Consider the following 27,766-nt stretch of genomic DNA (forward strand, 5'->3'; position numbering starts at 1 on the left):
AAGCATAGCGCCCCTTTAGCGTCTACACTTCAAACTAGATTGCGGTAATGTCTCTTGTCGACGATCACACCGACCAGACCGAGCACCACCCGCTCAAGAAAGTCGATTCCGCCATCGGTGGCCTGTCGATATCCCCCAGGGAAGAAAAGGCACCCGAGAAGGCCGACAAGGCCGACAAGAAGTCTCACAAGCGCACCTCGTCCCAGGCTGAAGGGATTTTCAACATCAAGGAACTAGGTAATAGCCCTCCAATGTTCCTGACCCGCATGGCGATGCTCAGAGCGCTGATTACCGCTTGCCATATAGAGGAGAAACGTATTGAGATTACACTACCCATCGAAACACAGAAGACGGGATGGTACGTCTTCACCTTGTCATTTGTTTCATATCATTGACTTTTTATAGGAAGCTAAACACATCACCGTCAACAGTCGAGGACAAGGATATCCTCAAACTTCACCTCGTGACTCCACCAGTGAAGAAGATCGATCTCCATTTCCCTCTGGGGCTGGAGGTAACAGCACGCAATATGAAGGGCGTGACAATCAAGGATGCGCTGGACGCAATCCACAAGCAGTTCAAAAAGAAGGTATTTGAGTTCTCTAATGTGCCAGAAAAATAGCTGTGGTTTCTAACAGGCCATACTGCCAGGCTGACGACGAATTGGACAAGCCCTATCTCGCTGGCTTCGAGTGGGACAAGGAAGAGTGCTGGACACGTCTGATTGTTCACCAGACCAAGCAAGGCCCTCCCGCTCAACCATCAGGCAAGAAGTCTAAGAAGAAGGCGAAGGAAGAAGCGTAGAGTGCTTTTAGGTCGCCCGAAACTCACGCCGGCGAAGCGTTAATATCGCGTTCTTTCTAGTGGTCCACCGTGGACTATCATGAGTTGACATGATTTGTCCCTCATCTTGCTTCTTCTGGGCATTGTTCTCCAATGGTTTCAGGCTTTAGAAGCTGTTTGTGAAGAGTACAGAGGTTTCGCGCTGTAACCTGGTAATTGTTCGTTTTTAATCTCAGCTCCAGCTACTAGCATTGTGGCTCTCGATTGTTCGCTGGTTCATTCGAGGTAAAGCCAATCAAGGCCAGGGCCTCTACGTTCCTTGCAGGTGTATTCAACAATAACAATACCAATTCAATAAATCCTCAATTAATTGGTCAACTTAGGGTTTTTTTTTTCTTTATCTATGATTCCACCTTCCGCATCACCCACGCTCCAGAACTTGCCTAGAAGCGGGATACACAGTTCAACCACATATGATACACTCTTTTGCCTTTGAAGAGTGGAGATTTGGCGGGTTTTTAGAAGTTAATCAACTAATATATACACCTCTGTAAAGAGCTTGGATAGGCACATGCACCATCATCCTAACTGGTCACCCTAGCCACTTCAGGCAGCGGGCTTGGTGGATATCTTTGAAGGCCTCAAATTTAGTAACGTTGGAGCTTCGTGGGCGCCTTCTGTGGGCAACAGTAAAAGTGCTCCGTATATCCGGGCACCCTAAGGTCACTACTAATGCTACACTTCACGCAGAATAGGAAATAGAGGCCGATAGATTATCCCCACTACTCCGCCTTCGTTTGGATATACTCATACGTACATGTATTTGTATAGCGTACGGATAGAGACCACGCCGCGAAGATATTATAATATGAGAGATATATGTTCGGTAATTATGCAGTATGCCATGGGCATAGGTCCCCTGCGTCTTAATGATCTAATGTACAGGTACAGTAATAAACAGGCAGGTCATTCCATCGTCATAGCCATGCAAAATCATTATCGTTCAATATCCATGATTAGGTACAGTCACAGTCGAATTCGTGCTGGAGTCTTTTCACCACCAAACAGGACCAAGACAACTTCGTCCAGGAGTGTGAAGATCAAATGTGCGTTCAACCGTTGATTGTTCAGTGTCGCAAAGACCCTCCTCGCTGCAGCCTGGGCATTTGCGCGTCCGACTACATTGCCCACAAGCTCTGGAACAAGCGTAGCAAGAACTAGGCTAGCCTCTGTTCGGCTCTTGAGACGTTCTGAAATCGTGCGCACTTTGCTTTCCCGGAAAACGCCGCCGGGCCAGAGCGTGTCCTTTGCCGTCGTCAGACAGCGGAGGAGATGTTCATCTTGAACCAAGGAACGGGCGCCCTCACGGACTTTACGCTCGATCGTGCCGCCGAGGAGCTGGTGGAGGACAACGACCACTGCACGGCCGCGGAGCCAATTGTTGCCCTTGTTGAGCTCAAAGGTTTCCAAGAAGAGATCGCAGATGGGCTTGATGAAGGGTTCGAGTTCGCGGTCCTCAAAAGCGTTTAGTTCGGCTTCAGCTTCGGCGGTCGTGACGGCATCTTCGGTCGCGAGCCCGGAATCAGTTGGTATTACACTGTTGGGTTGTTGTTGGTTGGTGGCTGCGGAGATGAGATTCTGCCCGGCGATTGAAAGTTGGTCTAGTACGCCAAAATTTCCCAAAAAATCATCCATGCCGTCGGCAACAGAGTTGTAAATACGAGTCACGAGATCCTTTGTCTCTCCATCCCGCGGGGCCTCGTTGCGTGGAATGATTGCCCGCTGAGAAAGAAACGCGCGCAAGTCACGACTTCTGCATACTTCAGGAAGAAGCAACAATTGCTGAAGATACGCCTCTAAAGCCAGACGTCGCTTCTGCAAGAACTCCTTTTGAAGTTTCATGACCATCCGCCGCCGGGGAAACTCTAAATTACGAACAGACGGGTACCGCATGCGTAACTGATGGTGAAGCTCATGGAACTCACTGTATCGACGCGCGACTGCCCAAGATGCTGCTGGCATCTGCTCCCCAGCGTCCCTTTGTACTTCGATAACATCTAGAGCGATCAGCCACAAATTCATTAGATGGTGAAGGGGACCTCAAGCATACACATCGCAAACTCTCGACCGTCCTCCTCCTTGCCCACTACAATGGACTTGATTCGGACGGTCGACCGGCCATATAGGCTGTTGTCGCTTTCCTGGATCATATACTGCTGACGTTGCATTTCTTTGCGGTGGAGTTCTCGTTGAATGCTGATTTTTGACTTTCGTAGGATTCTTAGCTCTGCTGTATTGTTAGTAAGTTCCGCCTTTCGAGTCAACGTGTCGACCACTGCTTCTTGAGACCCGAGCTTCTCAATGTCTGTCGTGAGCACCTGAATTGCTTCCGTCAAGCCAAGATCTCCCGGCGCCGCTTCATGAATCTCGTCCGCAGAGTCCTTGCCATCTGTACCTTCTGGCTCTTCGTATTCATCTTCAAGGTATTTTTGCTGCTCCGGAAAAAGATCGTCATCGAACACTCCGCGGCGTGAGGACCCGTCCACAAGCCCCAGGGAAGCGATGCTGGGTTTCAATCTATCACCTCCCCTGGCTTCTACGCGAGAAGATTCGAGTGAGCTTCTCGGTGACCCTTGATTCATATCACTAGCAGACAGGTCCTCGATTCTCCCATTCTGAGGGGCGTTTGTAATAATATCATTCAGAGCCGCCTCCATGTTTTCAATCACTCTCTTCTCATTGCTCTCGGACTCTCCACTCGGATTATCTCGTCCAAGACTTTGGGTAGACGTGGCAAGTGGATCTGTATCATAATCATCATCAAATAGCGGCGCTGAACGCTCGGAGTCCATTGAACGCCTAGTTGACTCTTCGCCGTCAAAAAGTTTCCCCAAACCCGAAATATCACTAGATGAGATAGCAGCTCTTCGTAGATTCTTTCTTGGTTTGGGGCCTGGTTGAGACGCTGTTCGATTCATCAACGGAGGGAGCGGGCGTCTCTCTGGAACCTCAGGGGCGCCCATAGAGCTTTGCTGAGACGAAGGCGACGGAATGACGGCGTTACTATGCGAGACGTCATCAGACGCAAGATATTTCCAGTACAGATCTGATTGTTTGAACTTGGGGTAGTGAACTTCTTGTAGCTCCTCCAATACTGCAGACTGCGTGCTCAATATCACAGTACGGGCTCTGCGGTACTGTTCGGAAGTGGCACGTTTCCCGGCACTTAGAAAGGTCTTTACTGCTTGACGGGATTCTTCCGTGACCTTCAGTTCGGGTTTCGTGAGGTAGGTTGCGCTAATCAAGGCCATATCATTTCTGTCCGCTGTAGTCCAAGTCCTAGAGCTGGGGGAGGACTCATCCCCAAAGTCGTCCTCAAGCGGATTACGAAACCCATCGACCACAATCCAAAATTGCACGAGTGACATGAGATGCTGACGGTCCATGAATTCCATAAAATACGAGAGACCCGAAGCATCATGCATCACCTCAATCAGAGACGCTTCCTGAGTCACTGATGAGCTCTTACGGCGAAAGTGCGAAGCGGCGGCTGCAACATGAGACGTTTCGTTATTAGGAGCTGAAAGCTTGGCCACCTTTTGATCCAGAACCCTCTTGCCTGTTTCGAGTCGTCTGAGGTAAACCGGGTCCTGCCCTTCCACCATTGACTCTCGTTTCAACTGGCTAGCGAGAAGAGCCCTGTATCGTCGAGCATCGGATAGATTATTGCAACGTCGAATAGTTCGAACAAACCGCTCAAAAGCTCGCTCGGAATCGTTAGGTGAAAGGCGTGGGAAGGGGTGGCCGCGCTTCGACTTGGGGACAGGAGAAGCATGTTCATCTAGGGCAGCCCGAAGCTTTCGTACCGTTTTGCGATCCTGAAGAGTGCTTCGACCATAGGCCTCCATTAACTGATTCCAAGTGTCCGGGTCTGAGATTACTGAGACTAGAGGGAAAAGCACAGCGCACGAAATGATTTCCCTAATGAGTACCGAGACAATGCGACTATTAAGGACGTTCGCAGGGAACAATTGAGGCAGTAACCCAACGGTTATCTTGCGCAAGTACTCCTGCTCCACTACCTTCTGGTCGGAAAGAGAAAGAACTGCGGCTGGATGTAAGTGGCCATCACGATATTTGTTTGAGATAGCAAGATCCAACTCTTCGGATTCGGTGACGTTGCGGGTCAAGTTTCTTCCCCTCACAGATCGCTCCGCGATGTCAAACTCCTTGAGGTGCGTGGTCAGAATGGGAAAAATGCGGGAGACGACCAGGGACACAATATCCTCCGCTAGTAGTCTATCTCGTATATTCCCAATTGCTGTCCGTATCACCTTATCCACCTCATTGGGAAAAGCGGGGCTTGCGCTGATACTGCCGTGCCACGACGCGATGAAATCGCGGGTGATAAATGAGAGAATTTCGTCTATGCCTTCGGAGACAATAAAAGAATGTGGGTAGAGCGACTCCACATGATACTCGGCGCGCTTCTGATATCCTTGGACCTCATTCTTCCAGTGTTGGCGTGCGATGAATGCGACAGGAAGAGTCTTGCGACGGGTGAACTTGGAAAAGGGTAAGTTTCGTGTCGTGAGAAGTACGAGACCCAAGATCGCGGCCAACGAAAGAAAAGCCCCTAGAACCAAGGCATATCCCAGGTACCGAAGAATAGGAAGCCACTGGATAGCAAGCCCCCAAGCGATGAATCCGCCAAAGCCTGCTAGAACATAATCACGAGGTTTCAGGGCCATTCTCACCAGATAACTTGCGTTGCAGTCGGCCTAGTTCTCATGGCCTGCGAGAGGAACAAGGCGGATCCGTAGGAGAGTACATTGCCAACAGAGTGATTGATAAGGAAACCAATATATCCTCAAAGCTGGCAGTTGGGGGCGTGGATGACGAGAACGACAGGAGGAGAGCGGAGCAGTGGTGGTAGTGCACTACTCGGCCTCACGTGCCTGCTGCGGGTGATGCCTGTGGCAAAAATATCGCGGACGTCACTTCTACTCCGTATCTCCAACTTGGCCTTCTTCTCCATTCCTTGTTGAATTCGAGCTCCCAAGTTCTCGCTGAGAGGACTTCCGCAAACATGGCAACTCTTACAGATTTTGTCGATTTCTCTCAAGACTCCTTGAAATGTACGTCATTTGTTCCATGCGCGTCCAGCATGTGATACTCAACCTTCTAGATGCTGCGCTGTCCATTGCATTTAACCCAATATTCTGGAAGTAAGTACGACCCAAAGCCCCCTGACGGCAATCCGCATACATGTCAATTTATGTACAGTCTAATCATCTTCGACCTACTATGCTAATTTCCCCCTCTCGGCGGGCTCTAGCATTGTCGCCCGCGCCGGTAGCTATACATCCCCCCATGCGACAACCTAGCTGGCAGAGACATCTTCTAATATGCCAACCTGTAGAGTATCGCAGTCACTTCTTGGCCCGTATCTTTGGTAGCCCCTACTACGGCTGCTACTTCCTCGCCGTCACCATCTTCTCCCTTGGAATCCTACGCGACCACATCTACCAGCAGGCCCTCGAAGATCAGCCTTTCTATGCCCCAGTGCACCAACCTATTCTCGGCGGCATTTTCTTTGCCGTGGGCTCTGTTCTCGTTCTGTCAAGCATGTATGCCCTTGGCGTTACCGGCACCTATTTAGGAGATTATTTCGGCATCCTGATGGATGCACCTGTGACCGGGTTCCCGTTCAACGTCACCGGCTCTCCGATGTACTGGGGCAGCACTCTAAACTTTCTCGGCGTTGCGCTTTATAAGGGCAAGGTTGCGGGTATCCTGCTTACGGCGCTGGTGTTTGTTTTATACTGGTTTGCCTTGAAGTGGGAGGAGTAAGTCTTCCTATCTGCCCAGCTGCCTTACCGGGCGTGTGGAGTGGTTATATATGGTTCATGGCCTCATGACGCTGACTACCCCATCTGTAGCCCTTTCACCGCGGAAATCTACGCAAAGCGCGAACGCGAACGCACTAAGTCGAAGCGAGACGGCAAGAGTCAGTAGACATTCTTGCTAAGAAGCAGCGGCGCCAAAACATGCGACAGTTACCTATCAAGGGTGGTGTCGCGATTGAAATCGAGCATTCAACACATACGACTACAGTAGGAAGAGATCAGTCATGTGGGCACATGGACTCTGAGCAGATGGCTAGAGTAGTGGGGAGTTCGATGCTACCAGGAACTGAACTAGAATGAGAGCAAGGTGCAAAGCTATTCAACATATCTGAGAGGACAACGAGCATAAGCAAGACTGCAAGTCGCTAGATGCTAGCGTGAAAATTCAATATTAGCATATACATAGGTTACAGAGGCCTCTCATGAAGGAGAAGGGGAAGAGTAATTTGTTCTGTTTATCATTGAATGCCAGACATGGGTCAAGAAGTCACCTATATGTTAAGAACCACCAAGACTCCGAGCACTCCCACTCAGCGTTCAATCAATCCGCAGCGATTGTGAAAACGAACAACCAGTGATAGGAGTAAAACTCAACCAAATGAGTATCTGAGCAACATTGTAGAACAAATGAAGTGCTTCACACGCCATCGCTTAGCCAAAAGCAAAGTCCGAGAGGAAGAATGTCCATCAACTCCACGCTAAGAGATCTATGGGTAACGACACTACAACCGTGCTGAAAGACGGGAGATAACAGGGTAGCTTGAACATGCTATGCGCGACGACCTCTGCCTCGCTTATTTGACGACCGGCTCTCTTCAACCGGCTCGATATCGTCTTCGTCCGCACCTTTCTTAAGGTCTTCGCCTTCGGCAAGACCCCATTTCTCACGATCATACCAATCCTCTCCATCGCTCAACTCGCCAACATGCCCCTCCGCTTTACACCACTCGAAAACGTCTTCTTTCATCCGGCATGCTCGCAAAAGAGTCTCAAGCATATGCTCGAAACCGCGAACTGTCTCCTCCTGTTTCTGGACGTATGACCAGAGTAGTCGGCGGGTGTCCTCAGCCTCGTTGGGTGGCAGGCCAAAATTGGAGTCTGGTCGAACAAAGTCTGGCACGAGATAGAGCGGGTGAGGTATGGGTAGGGAACTGAGAGTATCGCTCGATGTGGAAGGAGATGCATGCCTAGAGTCGGAGTCGTGATGCGGTTGACCTGCATTGGTCTGGGCTCTGGTTGTCATTCGCCTCGGTGGCTCTGGAGATAGGCCATTCCCCATTTCGACATCCTCATCCATGACGCCCGTGCCATCACTGCTCTGATGTTCTGGACCTGCCTCTACTGTCTCCTTAGTCTCTTTATTCATCGTCCCTACTGTGTCGGACATCTTATCCTGGTCGCCATGCGATTCCTCCGTTTTACCATTCACAGTGACCGCAGCCTCTCGCGCTTCTGAATGATGCGGAAGATCACCGACGGCCGTATCCACTTCTTCAAACTTCGGCTCTTTCGAGTGACCAGCATCGGGGTTATACGGCGCATACCCGGTTCCGTCATTCGCTTCAATCGCCATTTCGACATCCGATGTTGCGTTGGCAATTTTATCGTTCTCGTGTTGTGGTGGTTCAGTTTCTTCTGCAGATGATGATTTCTGTTCATTCCCCCCTGAACTGTTCAGATCTTTGGTGCCCGAAACATTGACCCCGTTGGTCTCATAATGTAGTAAGGGGGAATTTTGTCCTGTGCTAGCTATCTGTGGCTCAAAAATCAACCTGTCGTCATACGTTTCGAATAAGCCGCACGGCGCCCAGGACCCATCACCGAGAAATTGCCGGTGTAAGTTTCTCGCCCGCCATAAAAGAGCTCGTTCCTGACGCAATTTGGCCTCAATAGCCTGCGTCATGTTGGAAAGAGCTTTGGAGGTATATGTGTGAGACAAGGATGGGTGAGAGGGAAGTTCGGATGGATGTTTAAGCGGGCATAGAAAATCTGGATAGTTGCGGCAGCCAAAAGTCAGTACACAATAAATTGGATTTGATGTGAATGGAAGAGTTTCACTTACGTTCTAATGCAATTTCAGAGAACGGGTTCTCTGCCGCCGCGGCCGCATCTGCTTCTGAGTCCTCATCATCATCGTCAAGCTCGTCGCCTTCGGAGTCGTAGCGCACGGGATTATGGTGAAGGATATAACGAGTATATCCGGCGTGTTCAATTTCCTGGGTAGAATATTCAATCACAGTCAGCCCAGCGCAACGCGGATAGGGCGGGGTTTCCCTGCCGGCCAAAGGGCCCCAAGTTTAGAAAAAAGGTGAAGCAGAAAGTAGGGCATACCTGTTTATATAAACTCTCAGCGTGCACATACCCCATAGCGCCCTCCTTTACGAATCTTGCGTTCCCCCGAAGCTTGTTTCCTCTATTTGTCGGTTGCGTTATCGGATCATCAGGTCCTGAAACTAAGAAGCCCCGTCAGAAAGAACACCCTAAAACACAATGAAAAACAGATACCCCGCGCGGTTCTGAGGGTTTCTGCATACATTCATTCTCATTGCGAAGGGCCCGCTTCATGCCCACTATTGTGTCGGCAATCAAGGCCGCTTGCGCCGCCATGGCTTTCACCTGGACAATGGAAACGGTGGGGAGAGGATTGGAGTGTAGGCGCTGGCGTGGAGAATTCCGGGATCTTGGTATCTCGTAAAAGGCGTTGATCTTCCTGAAGGAAAGTTAGAAGGCTTTCCAGCTGCGACTGGAATCAGATCTGAGAATCAACTCAAACCGTACAGAGCATGTCCTAACGCCGCTCTCCAAGTGGCCGGGAGCTGGGGTCTCTCTCCGCCTAACGAAATGGGAAAGCTGCGGGAGCCTTCGCGATCCCCGACGCTAGTCTTTAATCGGCATTAGATTCCGTCTGCCGCCGAGAATTTGGTTCTCCTCTTAATATTAATACTGCCCGATTTACCGCTTTTGGACGTCCTTTAGTGTCACGTGTAGAATTTGCCAAGCCCCGTTAATTTTAAACTAGGTGCAAAATATTAATGTTTTAACCTCCATACTAATTTATATATAAACGCGAACAAAATAAATTTGCCCACCACGAACGTCACCACCACCTTATCGCTGCTAAAAAATGGACAAAATAATATTATTAAGACAAGTTTTAAGAGTTATCCATTTTAAAAAGGTAGCTTTATATACAAATTTTGGTGTAAAGTAACTTTAAAGAAATGGCCTTGAGCAACTTAGAGTCGCGACATGACCTTAAAAGTAAGTATTAAACGGGCACTAGTGCGGCGCTAAACTTAATTTTGTTAAGGGATTGCATCCCTTAACAAGGGATGCGCTCCCTTAATTTTTTGGACCGCCTTCCGCTTCCGGACGGCGCTAAACCCCTTTTGATTAAGGGAGCGGTTAAGGGGTTCCGCGCCGGTGTGGCAGACGGAATCTATTGACGAGATAAGCCCCGCCCGCTGGTGCCGGGGACCGGGCACTGATAATAGCGCTCACGTGATGATCTCAGCCCTCAATACAGCTTCACTCATGCCATGCCTTCATTGATGATATTCCTACTTCATAGTTGCTTGATCATTATCATCTATACCCCTCAATTGAATTAACATATTGCTCAAGATATCATTATGGCGGCCAGATCACGGCACCAAACTCCATGAACCGATTCAATCCTCAGCATCGACCCATATCAAGATGCCCTTTTTATCTGACCGCATATCTTCCGTGGGGAGCACCCGTAGAGATTTATTGAAGTATGTGTCCACCACGAGCAGCTGCGGCTGGATCCATAAGCCTTTCTTGGATGCCAAAATATTGTAACGGACCGTGTGTCGACTCACAGGTGCTAGTTGAACTACCATTACCTTTGGGCCGCTGAAAGCTAAATGTTCACTAGCTTCCATGGTCAAGTTGAAGGTGAGAAAGTGCAACGACGGGTTCTCCAACGTGTACTTCACATGCACCAAGCCGGAAAGCTTCTGCGAGGGAATTGCCGACGCTAGCACACGGGGCTCGCCGGCTGGTATCACAAATCGCGGAATCGCGAGTTCAGTAGTCGCGAGGTTATTGCTGTTGCCGGATAAGCCATTTTCTTTGCCACTTCTCCGCCACTGGATCTGCAGAGCCAGGCTAAGCGACGTGGGGCGCCTGTCACCCAGGATCATTTTCTGGATATCCAAGACGAAGGAAGACTGTCGAAGCTCTTTAGGACGAACCTCCGGCGCCTCTGGGTTGGCAACGATCTCGGGCCCGATATGAGAAAGGACACCTCCGTTAATACCTCGTGTAGCAATGGACATTTCCTCAATGATCAGAGCCTCGCGGGCGAAAGAAACGACCTTCGTATCGAGACACCATCTTTGTCGCAGTCCTCTCGGCTTTCGATCTTGTTGACATCCGGTCAAGTCATCATCAACCGCGAAAAAATCCGGCCACCGCAGGGAGTCGACGCGAGGAAGGAATTCATAGTTCGCCTCGAATGGCCGGATTATGGATATGGTTAACCGCGCAGTAGCAATAATGGGTGTATGGATATCTGAAACAAGGTTGTATAAAGCGGATACTTCGAGCTCGTACTCAAAACTGTTCTCGCTACTGGAAAGCACAATCGGTAGCTTACATCTGGAAGAGCTTTGTATCACTCCAACTGACCGTTTGACGAAGTGAGATAACTCCTCCACCGGTGTATCAGACCCTGAGTCAAGAGATGCATTGTTCAGGCCCTCCTGGTCGAGCCATGATATCGTGATTGAGGAGTCTGAGCTGCCGAAAAGTCTTGCTTCAGCAACAATATCAGCCGCCTCATTTTCTTCATTATCAATCACAAGATCGAGGAGGATACGCTCATTTGTATAGTACGTGTCTTTGATATTCGGAACCGTGATCCGGATCTTAGGCGGCTTGGGTAGGACTTTGCAGCGGTTAACATCACGACCCTTGCCCGCCCGCCTTCGTGCCGGGCCCCTTGCGGTCTGCTCCCACCAGAATGCTTCTTGTTGTGTCAGATCAGTGATTGCGCACGTAAGGTCGAATTTCTCTTCCGCAACCAGAAGCGCCACTGAAGCTACCCGAGACTCTCCAGCTTCCCGAGGTATACAGGTCAGATTATACACTTTGGTTTGAGAGGGCCCAATCGTCAAGTCTGCGATGCCAGTGAGTGCGGCCAGGGCACTTGTGGGTGAGTGGAGGACCGATGAGTCGGATATAGCGCTCGGGTCATGCAGCGAAGGCGACGAAATGAGGCTTGGAGTACTCGCATCCGCATGTGTATTCTGGTTCGACTGCAGCCGGATTGGACGAAGGCAACCCTCAAAGGCTATTTTTAATTCCGCAAGCCTAATAGGAGCAGATGACTTTTGGGCGCAGGACCTTAAGACAAGTTGGCCCTGTAAAGGCTCTCCAACATTGCCCTCGGCTTTCCGGAAATTAAATGTTGCGATGACTAGACAAGGAGTAGAGTGTCAGTTGCTATCTTACAGCTTTGCGAGCTATGTCTTACCGCTCGAGACGATATCCTCTGCTTTAACAACGACTGACGGCTTCGGTTTCTCTGGAGGAAGTTCTGCAAGGCTCCAGTGAATATTGTAGTGCCAGTCAGGCCGCGGTGGGAAAGCTAAAGGGCGATTGGAGGTTAGAGAACAAGAACCGCCAGCGAAGAAATACAAGGAATTCATACCCCAGTTTAAGAGTTCCCAATCGATTCTAAGGATCGTTTCACTATCTTGGACTCGCAACGCGCATTCCCTCAAGGCCCAGGCGAATTTATCCATGAGATGCCACCACCCAGAGCGCCGCCAAGTAAGAGCCGGCCAGAGTGGATAAAGTGTCTCATAAGCTTCCGGCCAGGACCCTGAGCGCATATACTCTTCCGCAATTTCCAAGCTAAGTCTCTCCGTCATCCGCACTTGGCTCCGCTTTGAAAACTCAACCAGCGCCGCTTTGAGAGCATCTAAAATGAGCGTCGAATGGTCAATACCGCCGTCCTCGGGACGTGCAGTCTCGACGTGAGTCTCCGGAGCGAGATATGTGTCATAAAGATAGGCCTTGCTCGCTATCTGAGATGCAGGAGACTGCCCCGGCGGTGTCCGATCTTCTGCTGGGATCTGCTCCGCCAACGCTCGCCGGTACATGGTGTGCCTTGCTGAACGGTATAGCCAGTATCCCTCGTGGTGAAGCTGCTCCCACGGCGCGACTTCATTTGGTAGAGGGTATATTTTCTCGTGTGACACAAATATTGAATTGTGCTCATTGGACTGATTTTGAGAGACTCCGAATGGTATCAACTGAGGTATCCCAACTTGATGGATAAGTTGAGCCATCACTGATGACCATCTAGCTTCCCAAGCTTCCCATCCGTAGCTTCTTGTACCTTTGCCACGTCTGTTCAGTATATCTTGTGAGCGACTCCGGTGAGTCACCCAGAATTGTACTGCAGAAGTTGTATGTCCAGTATACAGCAAGCAGCGTATTACACGTATGGCAAGCGCATCACTTAACAGACGGGCATCATTGAACTTAGGGTCCCAGCCAGCAATGTTCTCGAAAACCTCTTGCCCGAAGAGAGTTTCGTATGCGCTTTCGTAGTTCTTCAGAGCCGCGTCAATCTCTTGCCGAAATTCCGCAAAGACCCCCATTTTGAATTCATATCGAGTATTCCATCCTTGGAGCGATAATGTCTGAGACGTTCCACTTGTTGGTGGTGCCGTTGGGGGCGGTATACTGCTTCTATTTCGTTTCCTCCGAGCGTGTTTGGACAGGTCTCTATAGTACTCCATCAACGAAGGATGCAGGATGGATAATAGTGATCTTGTGATTTCTCCGAGCTCCTCGGGACTCACGCCAGGCGGGAAAACGAATAGTGATTTCTGTTCGAGACTGGTTGCTCTCCGAATCCCTAAGACACGATCATCGAAGTCTCCCGTGTCATCTCCGGTAGGTTCCTCTGATACAAGCACAACAATGAAGCGGGTCTTGTAACCCGAAGAGGACCATTCTTTCTTCAGCCCATTGATTTCTATCTTCAGTTGATTGTCGCGCAGGGAACTCATATTTGAGTCAAGACAAAAAGGGAAGAAGTTTATCACTGCGGCGGGGACCAAATCCTGGTGTCTTGCAGCCCATAGAGGTGTCATGATGCCGTCGGGAAAGGTCGGGGAACTGGGTGTCAACGGGGATATAGGCGAATGCAAGACAATTGGGGATCCATGGTCATGTCTATCTGTCGGACTTGTTGTGGGCGACGCAGGAGGAGGATTAGCCTTGCGCGGCGGAAGTCTATAATTCTACAACAGCATCAGCGGTCTGGTCTGCGATACGGAACCTGGTGATGGCAGAGCTCATGGGTGGAAAGCTCAGCCTTGAAGCTGTCCTTGTTATGAGCCAGGTGCAGCATGAAATACGCAACGTACCCTTCGGATGGACTTGACTCTATATTCAATTTTGGAGCTTCCTTCAATGGCATCATACTGAGAGGTTCGCGGGGCAGCTTCACTGAGGAAAACATGCCGGATCTCCTTTGCAATCTGCCCCTCTAATGGTGGAAAATCGGATTCTATTGTGATCCCATTTTCTTTCAGAAGAGGATATTTTGTGTCTGTCGCTTCTAGGTCCGTCCGCGCGCCGTCGGCCTCGAGACCGCAAAGTAGAATGAATGGCAGGTTATCGGCGACATATGGTTGGGGGTAGGCGTCCATTGCGGGCGAGAATTGCTTGTGGACAGCCGGCAGTCAACGCATATCTTGAATAAGAGCACCTATCGAAGCAGTGAACGTAGGCCTAATCTAGTGGGAACTGTGGATAAGCTTCGTCGCGCACGATTATCACCAAGTTGAGAAGCGCACGAGCCTGCCCAGTCGTCACTCTCGAGTTAGTTGCATCGGCCAAGGTGTTTTGCCAAGCCGCGGGAGAGCATCGGATGGTACCTATGTACAGTCAGCCACACACAGCCTTACGGTCGACATTTTGAGATTGATGGTCAATCCCTGCGAAGCATGACTTCAACTGGCGGGTATGTTTCACCCGAAAGTGCGTGCCCAAATGGCACCTGGGCCCTGGCAGTCTGAAATTACTACTCCATGCCTAGGATGGTTGGTTTAGGAGAAACGTACTCGGCACTCCGCTGTCGGAGTAGCACCATCGGACAATCTTGGAAGGTCTGTCTCTCCGGCCATACGGAGTATGTGCCCTGAAACGGCCTAGTTGAACGGTTGGGCCTGAGACACGGGTTTGCCATGTAGCCGAGTTTGTGTTTGCTTGAATAGAAGTACATAGTCTACTCCATAGTCCGTTAGGCCTGTTCACCTTAGTGCAGGGTGTAGTCTACATACAGTACCTAAGACTTAAGTACCTTACTTCACAGTCAATTTGCATAGACTAAATCAAAGCCTGCAGCAGTGCAGATACGGAAGTACAGAGAGAGACTTTGCAATTGCTCCACGCACGAGGCGAGGCGTACTCCGTATAAGCTTAAATCAAGGCTAAGAGAACCCGATGAAGTTTCACAGTCCCGTGCCGTGTATCCTCTAATGTTGCTCTGCATATGTAATTTCATCATGGATCATTATCTTTTCTGCTAAATGGGTGAAGAAAGGAGCACCAGAATCCTTTGGATGTAATGAAAGCAACAATGGTCAAACAATTTGTTTCTCCTGACGCCAAATTATCTCGTTTTGATCTTTTCTGCCGCGTGATTGGCATGACCCTGTAGAAGTGACTTCGAGTCGGGCGGGAAGCTGAGAGCCCGAGCCTGAGACAGTATGCAGGCAGAAGGAGTCCAGGACCTGGACCGGTCACCGCACGTCCTCAAATTTGGATCTGCGAACTGTGTGGAGGACTGTCCAGCTTTCGGGCGACGGGAATAGACCAGTGGGCCGCTAGGCGGCTGGGGTCCAGCTTGAGGCCTTGAAACTTGAGCACAGGATCATCCCTGGTTCGAGCCTTTTTCTCCTCGGCTACCAGGGATGAAAAGATCGGATATTATCCAAGGGGTGTTCACATTTAGATGCGGACTCACAGGCGCAGCATATCACGCCTTTAAAGTTACGAGAAACTAAGAGCCTCTCAATTTTTTCCCCCTTATCTCTCCATGTTTTCTTACATAACTTTATAATTTATATCCAACCCCTCAGTGCCCTCACGGAGCTTCTCCGGCTGTACTCCTTTTTGGAATCTTTGCACTTCTTTTGCCATTTGTTCCTTGTTCTATTGCCCGCTAAGTCCTCAGTATTGCTTCTCCCCTGTCTCTCATTCGTTGTTTTTCTTTCGCGCTCTTTCGCTCTGCATGAGGATCTCTTCTGTCTAGATCTGCACTGCTGTCCACTTCGCTTGTTCCTCCGGGACCATTGGGACTTCGGCAAGGCGCGTTCTCTGGAGCAAGGGAACCTTCCCTGGATTCTTCCAGGCTAAGTTCAATTTGCTGCCTTCCAGGAAACTACTCCTGACTGGCACATGAGTGGTGCGAACATAACTCATTATTGAGCCACCACCCCTCGATTCCTGACCTCTCCAGTTCCTACTGGATCATGCAAGCTCGCGCTATCCTCTCCCGCATATAGTTCTCGGTGATTGTTTCACTGGCCCCCAGGGGTGGAGGAACATTCTTGGAGAGCTTATAGTCAATAGTCGCCATGGATTATGCGGAACAGCAACATTCCGCCACCACTGCGGAAGCCCCTATCCAGTCTTCGCTCCTCGCAAGACGTCGCAAAAACGACGGTTCACGCGCACATCCCGGCAATCCTTCGAGCGCCGGTGATCCGACCTCTCCCGAGGTTATTACTTCGTTGATATCCTCTCTTTCAGCCATTTCCGTGCCCGTCCAGTCGCATTTCGACCTGAACGTCCCGCGTATCGATTCGGAAACCGATCCCTCAACACCGGTTTACTTCCCTCCCGAAAGCCTTTCCGTTCCAGACCAACGTTCAATTAGTGAGCATGGATTTGGCATGACTTATGCTTTGCACAACCCCCTCGATGAGCCGCCACATAGTCCTTTCTTGCATCCGGATGATGCCGCAGCGTCGCCGATTATTCGCATGGCACGGGCTCCGCCAACTCCAAAAACCCCCAAGTCTCCCAAGTTCAAACTGCATCCTGAGCGACCTATGTCTCCAGGGAGACCGGCCTCGCAAGCATCGTTCAGTTCGTATAGGGCCGCACTTGGAGACCCTGTGTTTGGTACGATCAGTGCAGAGCCTGGTCCTCAACGAGCTTCAACGGCGGCAAGCATTCATTCGACGAGCTCGAGGAAGAGTCTGAAGAGCCTGCTAAAGCGACAGTCGCGCGAATTTTCGGGCGAGAAGGAAAAACACCTTGATCGACTACGGAAAACGAACAGCTATACCGACGGCTTGAGGCATCACGTTTCACGCAGTAGAGCTAGCTTGCGCTCCCTACATTCAATGGCCGACGTAGTTGAAGAGGGCAGGCCTACCGAGTTTTCCATGGATGCTTCTCGGGAGCAAACTGTCGATACTCCGACAGGATTAGATCGCTCCTCCTTACAAAGCAATCATGAAGGCACTCCAGGTACACCTGGAGGAATCGGAAGCGGACGAATTATACCTACCCGGGAGTCGTCACTACGACATGGTTATTCCTCCAGTCCCAAGCATCGAAAATCTGGCCGGCATAGTAGGTACTCGTCTACTGCTAGCAGAGAAGTCAAAGCAGATAGTGGAATATCAGGTGTGGGTGGTAATGAGACTGACCAGGTCTCGAAGAGGATACAGGAGCTGAAAGATCAGCAACAGAAGATCAAGAGCGAATTGGAAACAGATAATATGCCACTACAGCCGACAAAAGAGTCACCAACCGAGCAGCAGGCACGGGCACGAAGCGGTACCTCTGGCAGCTTTGTGCAGCATGGATTGATCATTGACGAGAGTGCTCCGTCTCCAGCGATCTTGACGGGCAGGGGCCGCACTTTTCCTCGCAACAGCCCTCAGGTTGCGCCGAGACCGACCGTCGTGTCATCGCGGTCTTTCGCCGCAAGGCAATCCTTTGACCGACCAGACCCCATGGAGAAGCTGCGCTATAGACGATCCATGGAATCCCAACCGGCACACCGGTTTCATCACCGTTCTCCATCCGGGCCGATCTCGCTCAATCATTCTTCGATTATGGTCGAGGACCGCCCATCAAGTGCAGACTCCGTTGATCTCGCAGTAACCGAATATGTAGCCTCGCCGAAGTTGACACAAAGAGTACGTCACCCTACAAGTGGCCGTGTGATAGCATTTTCAGAAGTGGGGGATTCTAAGGGTCATATGGTTCTTTGCTGCCTTGGTATGGGACTCACAAGGTATTTAATGGCTTTCTACGACGAGCTGGCACGATCTCTTGGCCTCCGACTTGTGACTTTAGATAGACCTGGGGTTGGTGAAAGCGGTCCTAATACGACTGATGCTGGGACTCCTCTCAGCTGGCCTGGTAAGACCTTACTCTCGGCCCCGGTGATGATAATGCTGACATTTATAAGATGATGTTGCGATTGTCTGTAATCACCTAAAAGTCACCAAATTCTCCATCTTAGGCCATTCAGCGGGTGCTATCTATGCCCTCGCGACTGCCCTGAGAATACCACAGCATATCCGGGGCCGTATTCACCTATTAGCGCCATGGATCCCTCCATCCCAACTGTCCAACATTGGCTTATACAAAACCCCTGTCCCAAATAACGCTGTGCCCTACTCGCATCGTTTCCTCCGCGCCTTGCCAGCCTCATTCCTCAAAATCGCCAATTCGAGCTTCATGAATGCCACCAGTACGAGTCTTACATCTAGTCTACCCAAGTCTCCCCGACGAAGCAAACGCCGTGGCACTGCGAAGGAGGGCCCACGAGCCATTACCATTGATGTTCGTGCGGATGGAAAACAACAGCCAGATAAGATTGATGCCAAATCTATGGATAGTGTCCATGTGGCTCATGATGCCCACGGAACAAATGATACAAAGTCCCCGGCCTTCACCAGCCAGACTGCGATTGGCTCTCTAGAGCGTGAACGGCAGATGGATTATGATACTCGATTGACGCACAAAATCTGGGAACTAGCCACAACACACGCCAATCCTGCAGTGGACCTGCTAGTTTGCCTAGAGCGGCATCAACCGATTGGATTCCGATACGTTGATATCACTCGGAATGTTGTGGTCCACCACGGGAGCCGAGATACTCGTGTTCCAGTTGATAATGTCCGGTGGCTGGGCCAAACCATGAGGCGGTGCGAAGTCCGAGTCCTCGAAGGCGAAGGTCATGGATTGATGGCCTCGGCCAGTGTTATGGGCAATGTCTTGATGGAAATTGCCAAAGAATGGGAAGATTGGATGACTCTAGTTCAAGGCAAGCGCAGAGCGACACTTGGTACTCGCTCCGGTTCCATGATTGCGGTCTAGTCGAAGGGCCGAAGACCCCCGGCTGCCGGTCTGTGCCATAGGAGTCTTCCAAGAGAAACTACAACTCCTAAACATGATTATATGACTATACAGACTTCAACTGTTTGCGATTTAGTGTGGTTAGGAGTTGTTGTTCGAGTTGCCGAGCTCAACCGCTGCCGGTTCTGCGGTTGCTCTCCACCTGCATGCACGGAATTGATTTCCTTGCATCTATTCCGTATATATACTTCACAAGGCCCCTTATATCCCTGGTTTCTTTTCTATTTGTTCCGTTTTCGACCATGATACCACTGATTACAACCCATACTCGATAGCATAGACATTTTCATAATCTAATATATAATAGAGAAAAGTTCAGCCAGAATCAGTTGAGCCTTGTTCATGATTTGCAAATATTGGACAACCCCAATCGAAGAGTTCCAGGAAGCATGCTACATGTTGTGTTTCAACTTGTGTATGAAATGTACGGTTACCACATGCCATCAATAGCACAGCCACATGTCAATAGTCCTATTTGCGGGCCACCTTCGGAATCGGGGTTGCAATGCACGGGCCGCCTCGGGGTTCATTTCGTCCTCCCCCACGCGCGAGATACTCTCGCGACTCTGCAACCATCGCAGCGGCCACGTCTTTTCTCACTTACAGCATAGTCCTGCACTCCGTTTTCTCCCAGTGCTGCCCGTGTATACCGTGACTCCAATCTTTTGCGCTCGCCAAATGTACGGTTCGACTCGTGCCGGAACCGCCCCTACATATGACTTGACCCGTATTTAGCACATGATTGGTTTTTGAAGAGCTGTCGACAAATGCACTCATCATATACACTCGCTTTAAGGACATAACTTCTCTCTTGGACGGTTTATTACAGTTTCATATCTGAAAAAGCTTATCTGAGACTGACGCGCCAAATTTTCCTGATGTTCTCCCAACGGCGCATTCGTGTCCTCGCTGCCACGGCGTTGGTCACGTTTATATTGTACTTGTACTACTCGGTATGCAATTCAATTACTACTTCTTGAATGTCTTGAAATGGGCTATCTAACCAGGGCACTTTGCAGGGCGATTCTCAGAGTGTACAAAACCAAAAATTCTACCAGTCAACCGTGACCGCAATAAATGCGGAGAAAGAGGCCGCAGCGAACATAAAGACAGGCGGTCATCTACCTAATGCGGACAAAGAACATCCAAGCTTCAAACCGAGTGAAGAATATACTTATTTCGTTGGCGATGATCAAGAGCAGCCGGCCATTCCACGGGCGCAGCCGGATCCGCAGCAGCAACTCGAAATCTCCGAGAAACAGGATACGGAGGAGATTTCGATTGCCGGCCGGACAAAGATGGCTGTTTACAAGGAAAAGGGCCGAAATGGTGAAGGTGGAACTTATGCCGAGACTGAGGCTGTGCCTGTAGAGGGGGACGAAGACGAGAAAGAGAAGCAGCAGCAGCAGCAGCTACAACAACTAGAGGATGAGCATAAGGCGACGAAGGCTGAATTGAACGACATATTGAAGCGGTCGCCAAGTAAGTTTGCGTCTGTGCTTTGTTTTGTTGTATTTCGCTTCGACTTTGCCGCTGACATGGCCTACAGTTATCATCTTCTCCAAATCCTACTGTCCCTACAGCAAAAAAGCCAAAACAATCCTTCTGGATAGATACTCAATTATACCAACGCCTTTCGTGGTAGAGCTTGACCAACACCAGCTTGGTCCACAGCTACAGTCGCTTCTAGGGGAGAATACCGGTCGTCGGACTGTACCGAACGTCCTGGTAAATGGGAGAAGTATTGGTGGCGGGGATGATATTGTTGCTCTTGACGAGCATGACGAGCTGGCATCGAGATTGAAAAGTCTAGCTGGCAAGTGGCTTCAAGAAGTCCAGCGAAAAGAGACCTGACATTCGACGTCGTACTTCATCGCTTCCGCCTCCGATGACGGTCTTGGCACGGATAAGAAGGTACTTGGGCAGGATGTCGGAGTCTGCTTATTTTTTTTTTCCTTTTGTATATATTAATCATCAATAACGGCGGTGTAATGTATAATATCTGAACACTCAAGTCGAATTGGCCGTGGCATGAACAGAATTAAAGGATTCGTAGTCCGTATACTTGTAGAGAGCCTAGATGAACCCTAGAACCTAACGGATGCGCTAAGCCAGATTCGACGCTAAGCGACGCACAACCCCGTGATTCGTGTTTTCGCTCCACCACCGGGAAAGATTGTGTGCAGCTTCGACTGACCTTCGATCTTTTCGACGACCCGACTGCTCGACGACATCGACAACCTGCCCCTCGGACATTCTAAGCCCACGCAGCAGTCAAGATGCGGTACATTCACTCCGAGGAGACGCTCCCGATTCCCGAGAATGGTGAGCTTGCGACCCTGGTTCCTTCATCAGCGTTTGAATTGGAGGGCGATACAACATGCTACGGATGACCGGGAGGTGCTTGCTAGCTGTGTTGGGGAGAAGGAATGTCTACGCGATTGTTCACCAGCGCCGGATAGTTCGATTGCGAGCTATGGAATATCTGTGGTCATTTTTTGAACTCGAACTGATTTGATTTCGCCTGTAGTGAAGGTTCACATTCGCTCGCGAGTCGTGACCGTTGAGGGTCCCCGAGGTACGCACAACCAATACTGCGCTGACAGCCGGATAATTTCGACTCTCGACTGTTTGGCGCATGCAATGGGACGGCATTGACGATTATTCTTAACAGGCAAGCTCACCAAGGATCTCTCCCACATTGCCGTCACCTTCGGCCGCCCCCAGAAGGACGTCATCTCCATTGAGATGCACCACGGCTCTCGCAAGGGTGTCGCCACCCTCCGCACCGTCCGCACCATAATTAACAACCTCATCATCGGTGTCACCAAGGGCTTCAAGTACAAGATGCGCTACGTCTACGCTCACTTTCCCATCAACGTGAACATTGAGAAGAACGCCGAGACTGGCCAGTACGATGTTGAGATCCGGTATGCATCGCACCTACGACGAATTAGGATTGAGTTTGCGTGTTAGGAACAAGGGTGGCGGGAACTACGTTACTCGGATTTCAAATGCGCAATCCGGTTCTGTTCGACATGTATGTCTTGGAACGTCTTGCTAATTGGTATCAGTAACTTCTTGGGTGAGAAGTATGTCCGCCGTGTCATCTGCCAGCCCGGTGTTGAGATCATTGCGTCTCCCAACGTCAAGGACGAGCTCCAGCTCTCCGGTAACTCCCTGGAGGCTGTTTCCCAGAGCGCCGCCGACATCCAGCAGATCTGCAGAGTCCGAAACAAGGATATCCGAAAGGTGAGGTTCTTGGAGATTTTTGAGCGGAACATGTTACTAATTCTTGCGAATTAGTTCCTTGACGGTCTGTACGTGTCTGAGAAGGGTAACATCGTCGAGGAATAAATGTAATGTCCGCTCGGTGGGTAGTTAGGGTGTCTGGAGAATCCTTTATTTTCGCGAACAGCGAAATGAAATTCAAAAATTTAAGACCATGAATTTTATATGTGCCTATTTTGTTATGTGTCCACGGACCTGGCGCTTTCTTAGCTGGAACATGGTGTAAAGCAAAAATGTTGTTCATTGAAAGTCTAGGCTGGCCCGCATTTAGGTAGAGTAAACTCCGCGTTTTGCTTGTGATGCAACGGTTCGTCCCACTTCACTCCGCCCAGCCTTATGACCTCCCTCTTCACCAGCAAACATGTGAAGCAAGCGGCTGAGATCCTAGATGAGTTTGTCTCCTCGCTGCCATTTCGTTCAATCAGCTCGTCATGGCCGTCTACGCCCTGATCTTCGCCGTCATCAGCATGGTGCTGGATGTGACGCTCTTTTGGAAAGAAGTAATCCCCATCTACGCCACATGCTCAGGGTGCGTTGCTGATTTTGTATCGCTCTAGAGACTTCTCTCTTGGTGGAGGTCAAAGTCGCCTCGAACTCGACTACGTCATAGTCTGACCATAGCAACGAACTATGATGATTGGGAAGAGTCTGCATTTGAGCTAGATGAGCTCCTGAGTCTGGATCTGTGGTGATTATCTTTGATACGTGTTACCAGTGGGCTATGCTTACAACTCCAGGCGCCAGAACCCGTCTAGCAAGCACTATGATTCTCGCCTTATCATGGGGAGATTGACGGCTCTGATGACCGCGCGGGAAGACGACGATATCCTCACGCTGGTCAACCTTCTCCGCTCAGGTCTCGTCCGCAACCTCGGCAACATCACCTCGCCCAAGCTCTTCTTGCATGCCAATGCGGGCACGAAGCTGCTTATTGATGACTACATCACACAGGTCGCTCTTTCCATACAGCATGTGACAGCGCTGCAGACTGCACCGGTGCATGACAGCGGCTTCACATCCCAGGCGAAGGTAGAACTGCTACACGACACGCGCCAGGCTTTCGGTAGATCGACATTACTGCTGCAGGGAGGTTCGATCTTCGGTCTTTGCCACCTCGGCGTCGTCAAGGCCCTCCACCTACAAGGCCTTTTGCCACGGATCATCACGGGGACGGCTACGGGTGCGCTTATTGCAGCCTTGGTTGGTGTTCACAGCGAGGAGGAGTTGCTGAGCATCTTAGATGGCGAGCAAATTGACCTTTCTGCTTTTGACCGCCAACAAGACGAAGCCCAGCCTTCATCCTGGCTGGGTCGCCGGCTACTTCCATCAAGTCTGGCAAATGGTGGACTGATGACTTTGCTTCGACGGACGAAGCGATACTTTACCAAGGGCTACTTTCTCGAAGCGGGGGTCTTGGAAGAGTGTGTTCGCGCCAACCTAGGCGACCTAACATTTGAAGAGGCTTATGCTAGATCAAAGCGCATACTGAATATCACAGTCGCTACTTCAGGGCGGTGCGGAACACCGAATTTGCTAAACTACCTAACTGCACCGAACGTGGTACGTCCACTTGCCTAAGTTTAAACTTTTACAGATACACCCGACTAATCTTGAAACCACAGCTTATCTGGTCTGCCGCGGTCGCCTCCAATGCCACCAACAACTCTCTCTACCCCCCCGTAACGATTTATTGCAAAGACGAGACAGGCTCCATCGTCCCCTGGCCACACAGCCAGGACGCGATCTTTAAACCATGGCGTCACACACACTATGAAGAAGGGGAATCTCCACTTTCCCGAATTGCTGAGCTCTTCAACGTAAACCACTTCATTATCTCTCAAGCCCGCCCATATATCATACCCTTCTTCCGCTCGGAGCTCAACTTCCTTGACCGCAGGCCTACAACAGGCCGTTGGAATATAACCCGTGCCTTGACACGCCTCGTTGTTCTCGAGATTGGCCACCGTCTCAGCCAGCTCAACTACATCGGCGCCTTACCATTACCTCTCGCAAGGCTTCTCATAGAGGAGACAGTCCCGGGGTCTCACCTAACCCTCGTTCCAGATCTCAGACTTCGTGATTTCCCCAAGCTCTTCCAAAATCCAGACCAAGCCAGTCTAGCACATTGGGTACTCAAAGGCGAACGAGGCGTCTGGCCCGCTGTCTCCGCATTAAAAGTCCGATGTGCCGTGGAGATCGAACTCGACAAGGGCTACCAGGTAGTTCGCAGACGGAAGCCCGCGGCCGATGCTCTAGGCTTTTCCATGGGACAGTCGGTAGCGCCGCTGGCTGCAACAACGACTTCATCAGCGGGGTCGGATTCCTTGCTACAGGGAACACCGCCGCGACCACAGCCGAATGAGGGCGTTCCGCGACAGCGAAGGGGATATAGCATTGATCTTGTGGGTACAAAAGATCGGGATCCAACTGTTACGTTGACAAGTCCTGATCAGCCTTATTCGTGACTTTAGAGACCTATCCTGTTTTGGCGCCCCTCTATGTACATCACGTCATGAACTTGACGTTCATTCATTTCTCTCTTCAAGTATGATTGATTCTACGCCTAACTTGTGAAGGGATGAAAATAGTCCCAGGATAGAAAAGCTGGGTACTATTACGTATCGGTACGACTCGGGTTCATTTAGGTGATCCAGCCATATACGGCTCTTGTACTTACTTATACAGTAAAATCGAACCTCAATAAGTTAATGAGACACAGCACTAAATGACCAAACGACTGATTAATCATAAAAGTGGGACTACCGCCCCTGAAAGAAAAGGGATGACTGTTGCATAGAAACAAGACATGATAAGGGCAAGGGATATATAGACCGCATATTAAACAAGCAAATGGATATCGAATGATGACAGACCAACTGGAAGTCGATGAGATACTGGGTATACAGAGCAGCAGGACCAGTATGCTCTCTGCATGATGGGGTTTTTTTTTTCATGAGTGAATCGAATCGACTAGGTCGAGGACTGCGGACGAGCTTCGCGCCGGTGGGAATGCGAACGGATAGATGCCGCCGCTGCATGGAGAGAGCGGGATCGAGAGTGCGGCCGTGCGTCGGTTTCCGTTCGAGTAAAAGACAAGGCAGGGACTGTGATGAGCTTAGCTCTATCGTCTTCTTATTAAGAGGAGAGAAAGAAGGAGCCGGTGGGGGTCTATTAGGTGTAAGGTAGCAGGGATTAGGTGGTTAACATACTGCTGAATCCGTAGCCATGGGCTGCCCCTTCTCTGTTTTGGGGGTTAATTTCTACACGAATGGAGACGTTCAGGCCGCCATGGAGAGTGCTCGTGCTACCAACACCATCCGCCGCCAAGTGAGCAGAACCGGCTGTTGACTCGCCGGTGTGCAGGGGAGAGTGACCGTCTTTCGGAATTGGGAGAGACACGCCGTTTTGTTGTGCGGTGTCGCCATTAGTGGCGGCTGCTTCAATCTCGGTGATGCAGGCGTAGTTGCGGGAAGGCATGGTGACTTTGTTCCAAGACGCGCTCTTGTCTACTCCGCCTGGCTGACCGTCGAAGAAATCCATCAAAGTTTCATCAGTGTCCGGGTCTAGGTGGTGAATCTTGTTTCGCCGCGCAAGCAGGTTTGCAACGGCTTTCGGAGGTGGCTTGTTGGTGATAGCGCTGCTAACAATGTTGACCATGTACCGCGGGTCATTCTCACTGTGAATTCCCAGCTTGGGGTTCGAGTAAAAGCGTCCGATAGCCGCCAAGTGCACGTCGCCCCCCAGGATCGTTACACGCGCGGAATGGGCCTTGGAAAATTCCTGTAAGCGCTGAATAAAGATCCTGCGCTCCCGCTTATGCTGACGAGCCGTGTAGTGGTCATCAAGATCATCTAGCAGATCGACCTGACCATCAAACTGATTGAAGAAGCCACCGGCAAGTCCGAATCGCTTGTTAAGTAAGCGAATGGGAGCAATGACTGGTGAGCTTAATATATTCTCGAGCCATGCGAGACGTGGGTACGCGATTGGAACGCCCAGAAGCACAATGAGATGTTTGATTTCGCCGTTTGCGGCAACGACCTCTTGTTCCAGCCGGGAGAAAATAAGGTCATATGTATCCGGATAATTGACCTGATGGCGGGTACGCTCCGTACGTGCATCGATGCCAATAAACGCCATGCGTTTGCCAAGACGCATGTACAGATTTCGGCTCTTTTCCTCGACATACGGACCAGGGCGCTTGCCTATAATCCAGCTATTATCCTCCGCTTGGTCTTCCAGAACAAAAGTATCCTCCAGTTGCCGAGGGTCGGCACCCGCAGTGCCATTCACAGCCTGCATAGTTTGCGGGGCGTCGGTGGTGTAGGTAGACTTCGGGGGCGCAATGTGATGCTGAAACAAACAGTAATACTTAAAAGCGACGCCGCCGATGCCACGGAAGACAGAACATTTCATGAAGTGGTCAGTGTAGGAGCCAAATCCGTCGATGATGTCGTGGTCGTCCCAGATGTTGATTTGAGCGATCCGGCCATTAGCCTCCTTGAAGGGTTCCGTAGAATACCATCTGATATAATTCGCAAAGTAGTACTCATCGCAAGCCGCGCGGAGATTGTTATCGAAAGGATGCGTGCGCCTCTTGTGAGGATTGCCTATAGAAGTCCATGCCTTCAACGGGCCGTCCACACGGATACCATCGTTATAGATCTGATCACCGCCACCAATCATAACGTGGAACGGTTTCTGTGCGTGTACCCGCAAGACATCCTTCCACAAGTTGGGCCCGAGCCAGGCCTCCATGTCGGTACCCACCGAGAAGCCATTGCAAGAATGGAACATCAGGCGCATTGACTGAGTGCGCGATGGAACGACAAAATCCCAAGGCGAGTGAGCCTCGCCCCCATCAGGGTAGCGGAGCCCGGGGATCGTGTATGACCATCGCACCTCGTAGTCCTCCAGGGGCAGTGTGATAGAGAAGCGCCAGAATGCTTTCTGAGGGTCTTCAAACAGGCGCAGCCCATAAATTGTGACACCCTGCGTGTTTGCGGCAGCTTGAATAAGGGCAGGATCGGGCGTGACAGGACCGGCTTGGCGCAAGTACAGGCGAGGTTGCCGCTGACCGGGCTTTGTGACAATCAAGACGCTCCCATGCCATATTGACGAGGAGGGAGTAACATCCATGTTCTTGAAGTTAAGGAGCGGGCCGCAGGTGACGTCAACCTGAGCGTTGGTCTCGGAGACATCGGCATTGGAGTATGCATCTGTCGCAGAAACATTCGATTGTTAGACAAAAAGGCAATAGTAAAGGGCCATTGGGTAGGATTCGAGTACCAGTTGCAGCCATTATTACGAGGGTGGAACGAGCGCGGATCCGTCGCTGACGGAGATTA

The 27,766-nt window shown here is 50.5% G+C and overlaps 10 protein-coding genes across 10 annotated transcripts; 6 read left to right on the forward strand and 4 right to left on the reverse strand.

Annotated features, from left to right (window-relative positions):
• Positions 1 to 47: 47 nt before the first annotated feature.
• Positions 48 to 804, forward strand: DSM5745_06221 (uncharacterized protein; the record flags this gene model as incomplete). The annotated part of the gene is made up of 3 exons (XM_026748237.1): positions 48 to 358; positions 406 to 589; positions 652 to 804. 3 exons carry the CDS (start codon positions 48 to 50, stop codon positions 802 to 804), a joined length of 648 nt encoding a protein of 215 aa, XP_026602541.1.
• Positions 805 to 1,809: 1,005 nt separating this feature from the next.
• rgsC (putative intermediate filament protein (Mdm1)) lies at positions 1,810 to 5,534 on the reverse strand (the record flags this gene model as incomplete). The annotated part of the gene is made up of 2 exons (XM_026748238.1): positions 1,810 to 2,840; positions 2,894 to 5,534. 2 exons carry the CDS (start codon positions 5,532 to 5,534, stop codon positions 1,810 to 1,812), a joined length of 3,672 nt encoding a protein of 1,223 aa, XP_026602542.1.
• A 338-nt stretch (positions 5,535 to 5,872) lies between these two features.
• On the forward strand, positions 5,873 to 6,801 carry DSM5745_06223 (bifunctional phosphatidyl-N-methylethanolamine N-methyltransferase/phosphatidyl-N-dimethylethanolamine N-methyltransferase; the record flags this gene model as incomplete). Its single annotated transcript, XM_026748239.1, has 4 exons — positions 5,873 to 5,921; positions 5,972 to 6,011; positions 6,216 to 6,632; positions 6,726 to 6,801. The coding sequence occupies 4 exons, from the start codon at positions 5,873 to 5,875 to the stop codon at positions 6,799 to 6,801; spliced, it is 582 nt and encodes a 193-aa protein (XP_026602543.1).
• Positions 6,802 to 7,461: 660 nt separating this feature from the next.
• DSM5745_06224 (RXT2 domain-containing protein) lies at positions 7,462 to 9,299 on the reverse strand (the record flags this gene model as incomplete). The annotated part of the gene is made up of 4 exons (XM_026748240.1): positions 7,462 to 8,606; positions 8,755 to 8,908; positions 9,024 to 9,145; positions 9,227 to 9,299. The coding sequence occupies 4 exons, from the start codon at positions 9,297 to 9,299 to the stop codon at positions 7,462 to 7,464; spliced, it is 1,494 nt and encodes a 497-aa protein (XP_026602544.1).
• Positions 9,300 to 10,363: 1,064 nt separating this feature from the next.
• Positions 10,364 to 14,389, reverse strand: DSM5745_06225 (uncharacterized protein; the record flags this gene model as incomplete). Its single annotated transcript, XM_026748241.1, has 3 exons — positions 10,364 to 12,138; positions 12,196 to 13,978; positions 14,105 to 14,389. 3 exons carry the CDS (start codon positions 14,387 to 14,389, stop codon positions 10,364 to 10,366), a joined length of 3,843 nt encoding a protein of 1,280 aa, XP_026602545.1.
• A 1,932-nt stretch (positions 14,390 to 16,321) lies between these two features.
• DSM5745_06226 (uncharacterized protein) lies at positions 16,322 to 19,088 on the forward strand (the record flags this gene model as incomplete). The annotated part of the gene is made up of 2 exons (XM_026748242.1): positions 16,322 to 18,125; positions 18,175 to 19,088. 2 exons carry the CDS (start codon positions 16,322 to 16,324, stop codon positions 19,086 to 19,088), a joined length of 2,718 nt encoding a protein of 905 aa, XP_026602546.1.
• A 917-nt stretch (positions 19,089 to 20,005) lies between these two features.
• On the forward strand, positions 20,006 to 20,981 carry DSM5745_06227 (glutaredoxin; the record flags this gene model as incomplete). The annotated part of the gene is made up of 3 exons (XM_026748243.1): positions 20,006 to 20,080; positions 20,135 to 20,609; positions 20,677 to 20,981. The coding sequence occupies 3 exons, from the start codon at positions 20,006 to 20,008 to the stop codon at positions 20,979 to 20,981; spliced, it is 855 nt and encodes a 284-aa protein (XP_026602547.1).
• A 425-nt stretch (positions 20,982 to 21,406) lies between these two features.
• Positions 21,407 to 22,484, forward strand: DSM5745_06228 (60S ribosomal protein uL6; the record flags this gene model as incomplete). The annotated part of the gene is made up of 5 exons (XM_026748244.1): positions 21,407 to 21,452; positions 21,658 to 21,705; positions 21,802 to 22,057; positions 22,202 to 22,379; positions 22,434 to 22,484. 5 exons carry the CDS (start codon positions 21,407 to 21,409, stop codon positions 22,482 to 22,484), a joined length of 579 nt encoding a protein of 192 aa, XP_026602548.1.
• Positions 22,485 to 22,849: 365 nt separating this feature from the next.
• Positions 22,850 to 24,883, forward strand: DSM5745_06229 (triacylglycerol lipase family protein; the record flags this gene model as incomplete). Its single annotated transcript, XM_026748245.1, has 4 exons — positions 22,850 to 22,947; positions 23,029 to 23,106; positions 23,156 to 23,978; positions 24,041 to 24,883. The coding sequence occupies 4 exons, from the start codon at positions 22,850 to 22,852 to the stop codon at positions 24,881 to 24,883; spliced, it is 1,842 nt and encodes a 613-aa protein (XP_026602549.1).
• A 727-nt stretch (positions 24,884 to 25,610) lies between these two features.
• Positions 25,611 to 27,720, reverse strand: DSM5745_06230 (uncharacterized protein; the record flags this gene model as incomplete). Its single annotated transcript, XM_026748246.1, has 2 exons — positions 25,611 to 27,637; positions 27,708 to 27,720. The coding sequence occupies 2 exons, from the start codon at positions 27,718 to 27,720 to the stop codon at positions 25,611 to 25,613; spliced, it is 2,040 nt and encodes a 679-aa protein (XP_026602550.1).
• Between the last annotated feature and the right edge of the window lie 46 nt (positions 27,721 to 27,766).

Source organism: Aspergillus mulundensis (genome assembly GCF_003369625.1).
Source record: "Aspergillus mulundensis strain DSM 5745 chromosome Unknown scaffold_6, whole genome shotgun sequence".
Lineage (NCBI taxonomy): Eukaryota > Fungi > Ascomycota > Eurotiomycetes > Eurotiales > Aspergillaceae > Aspergillus > Aspergillus mulundensis.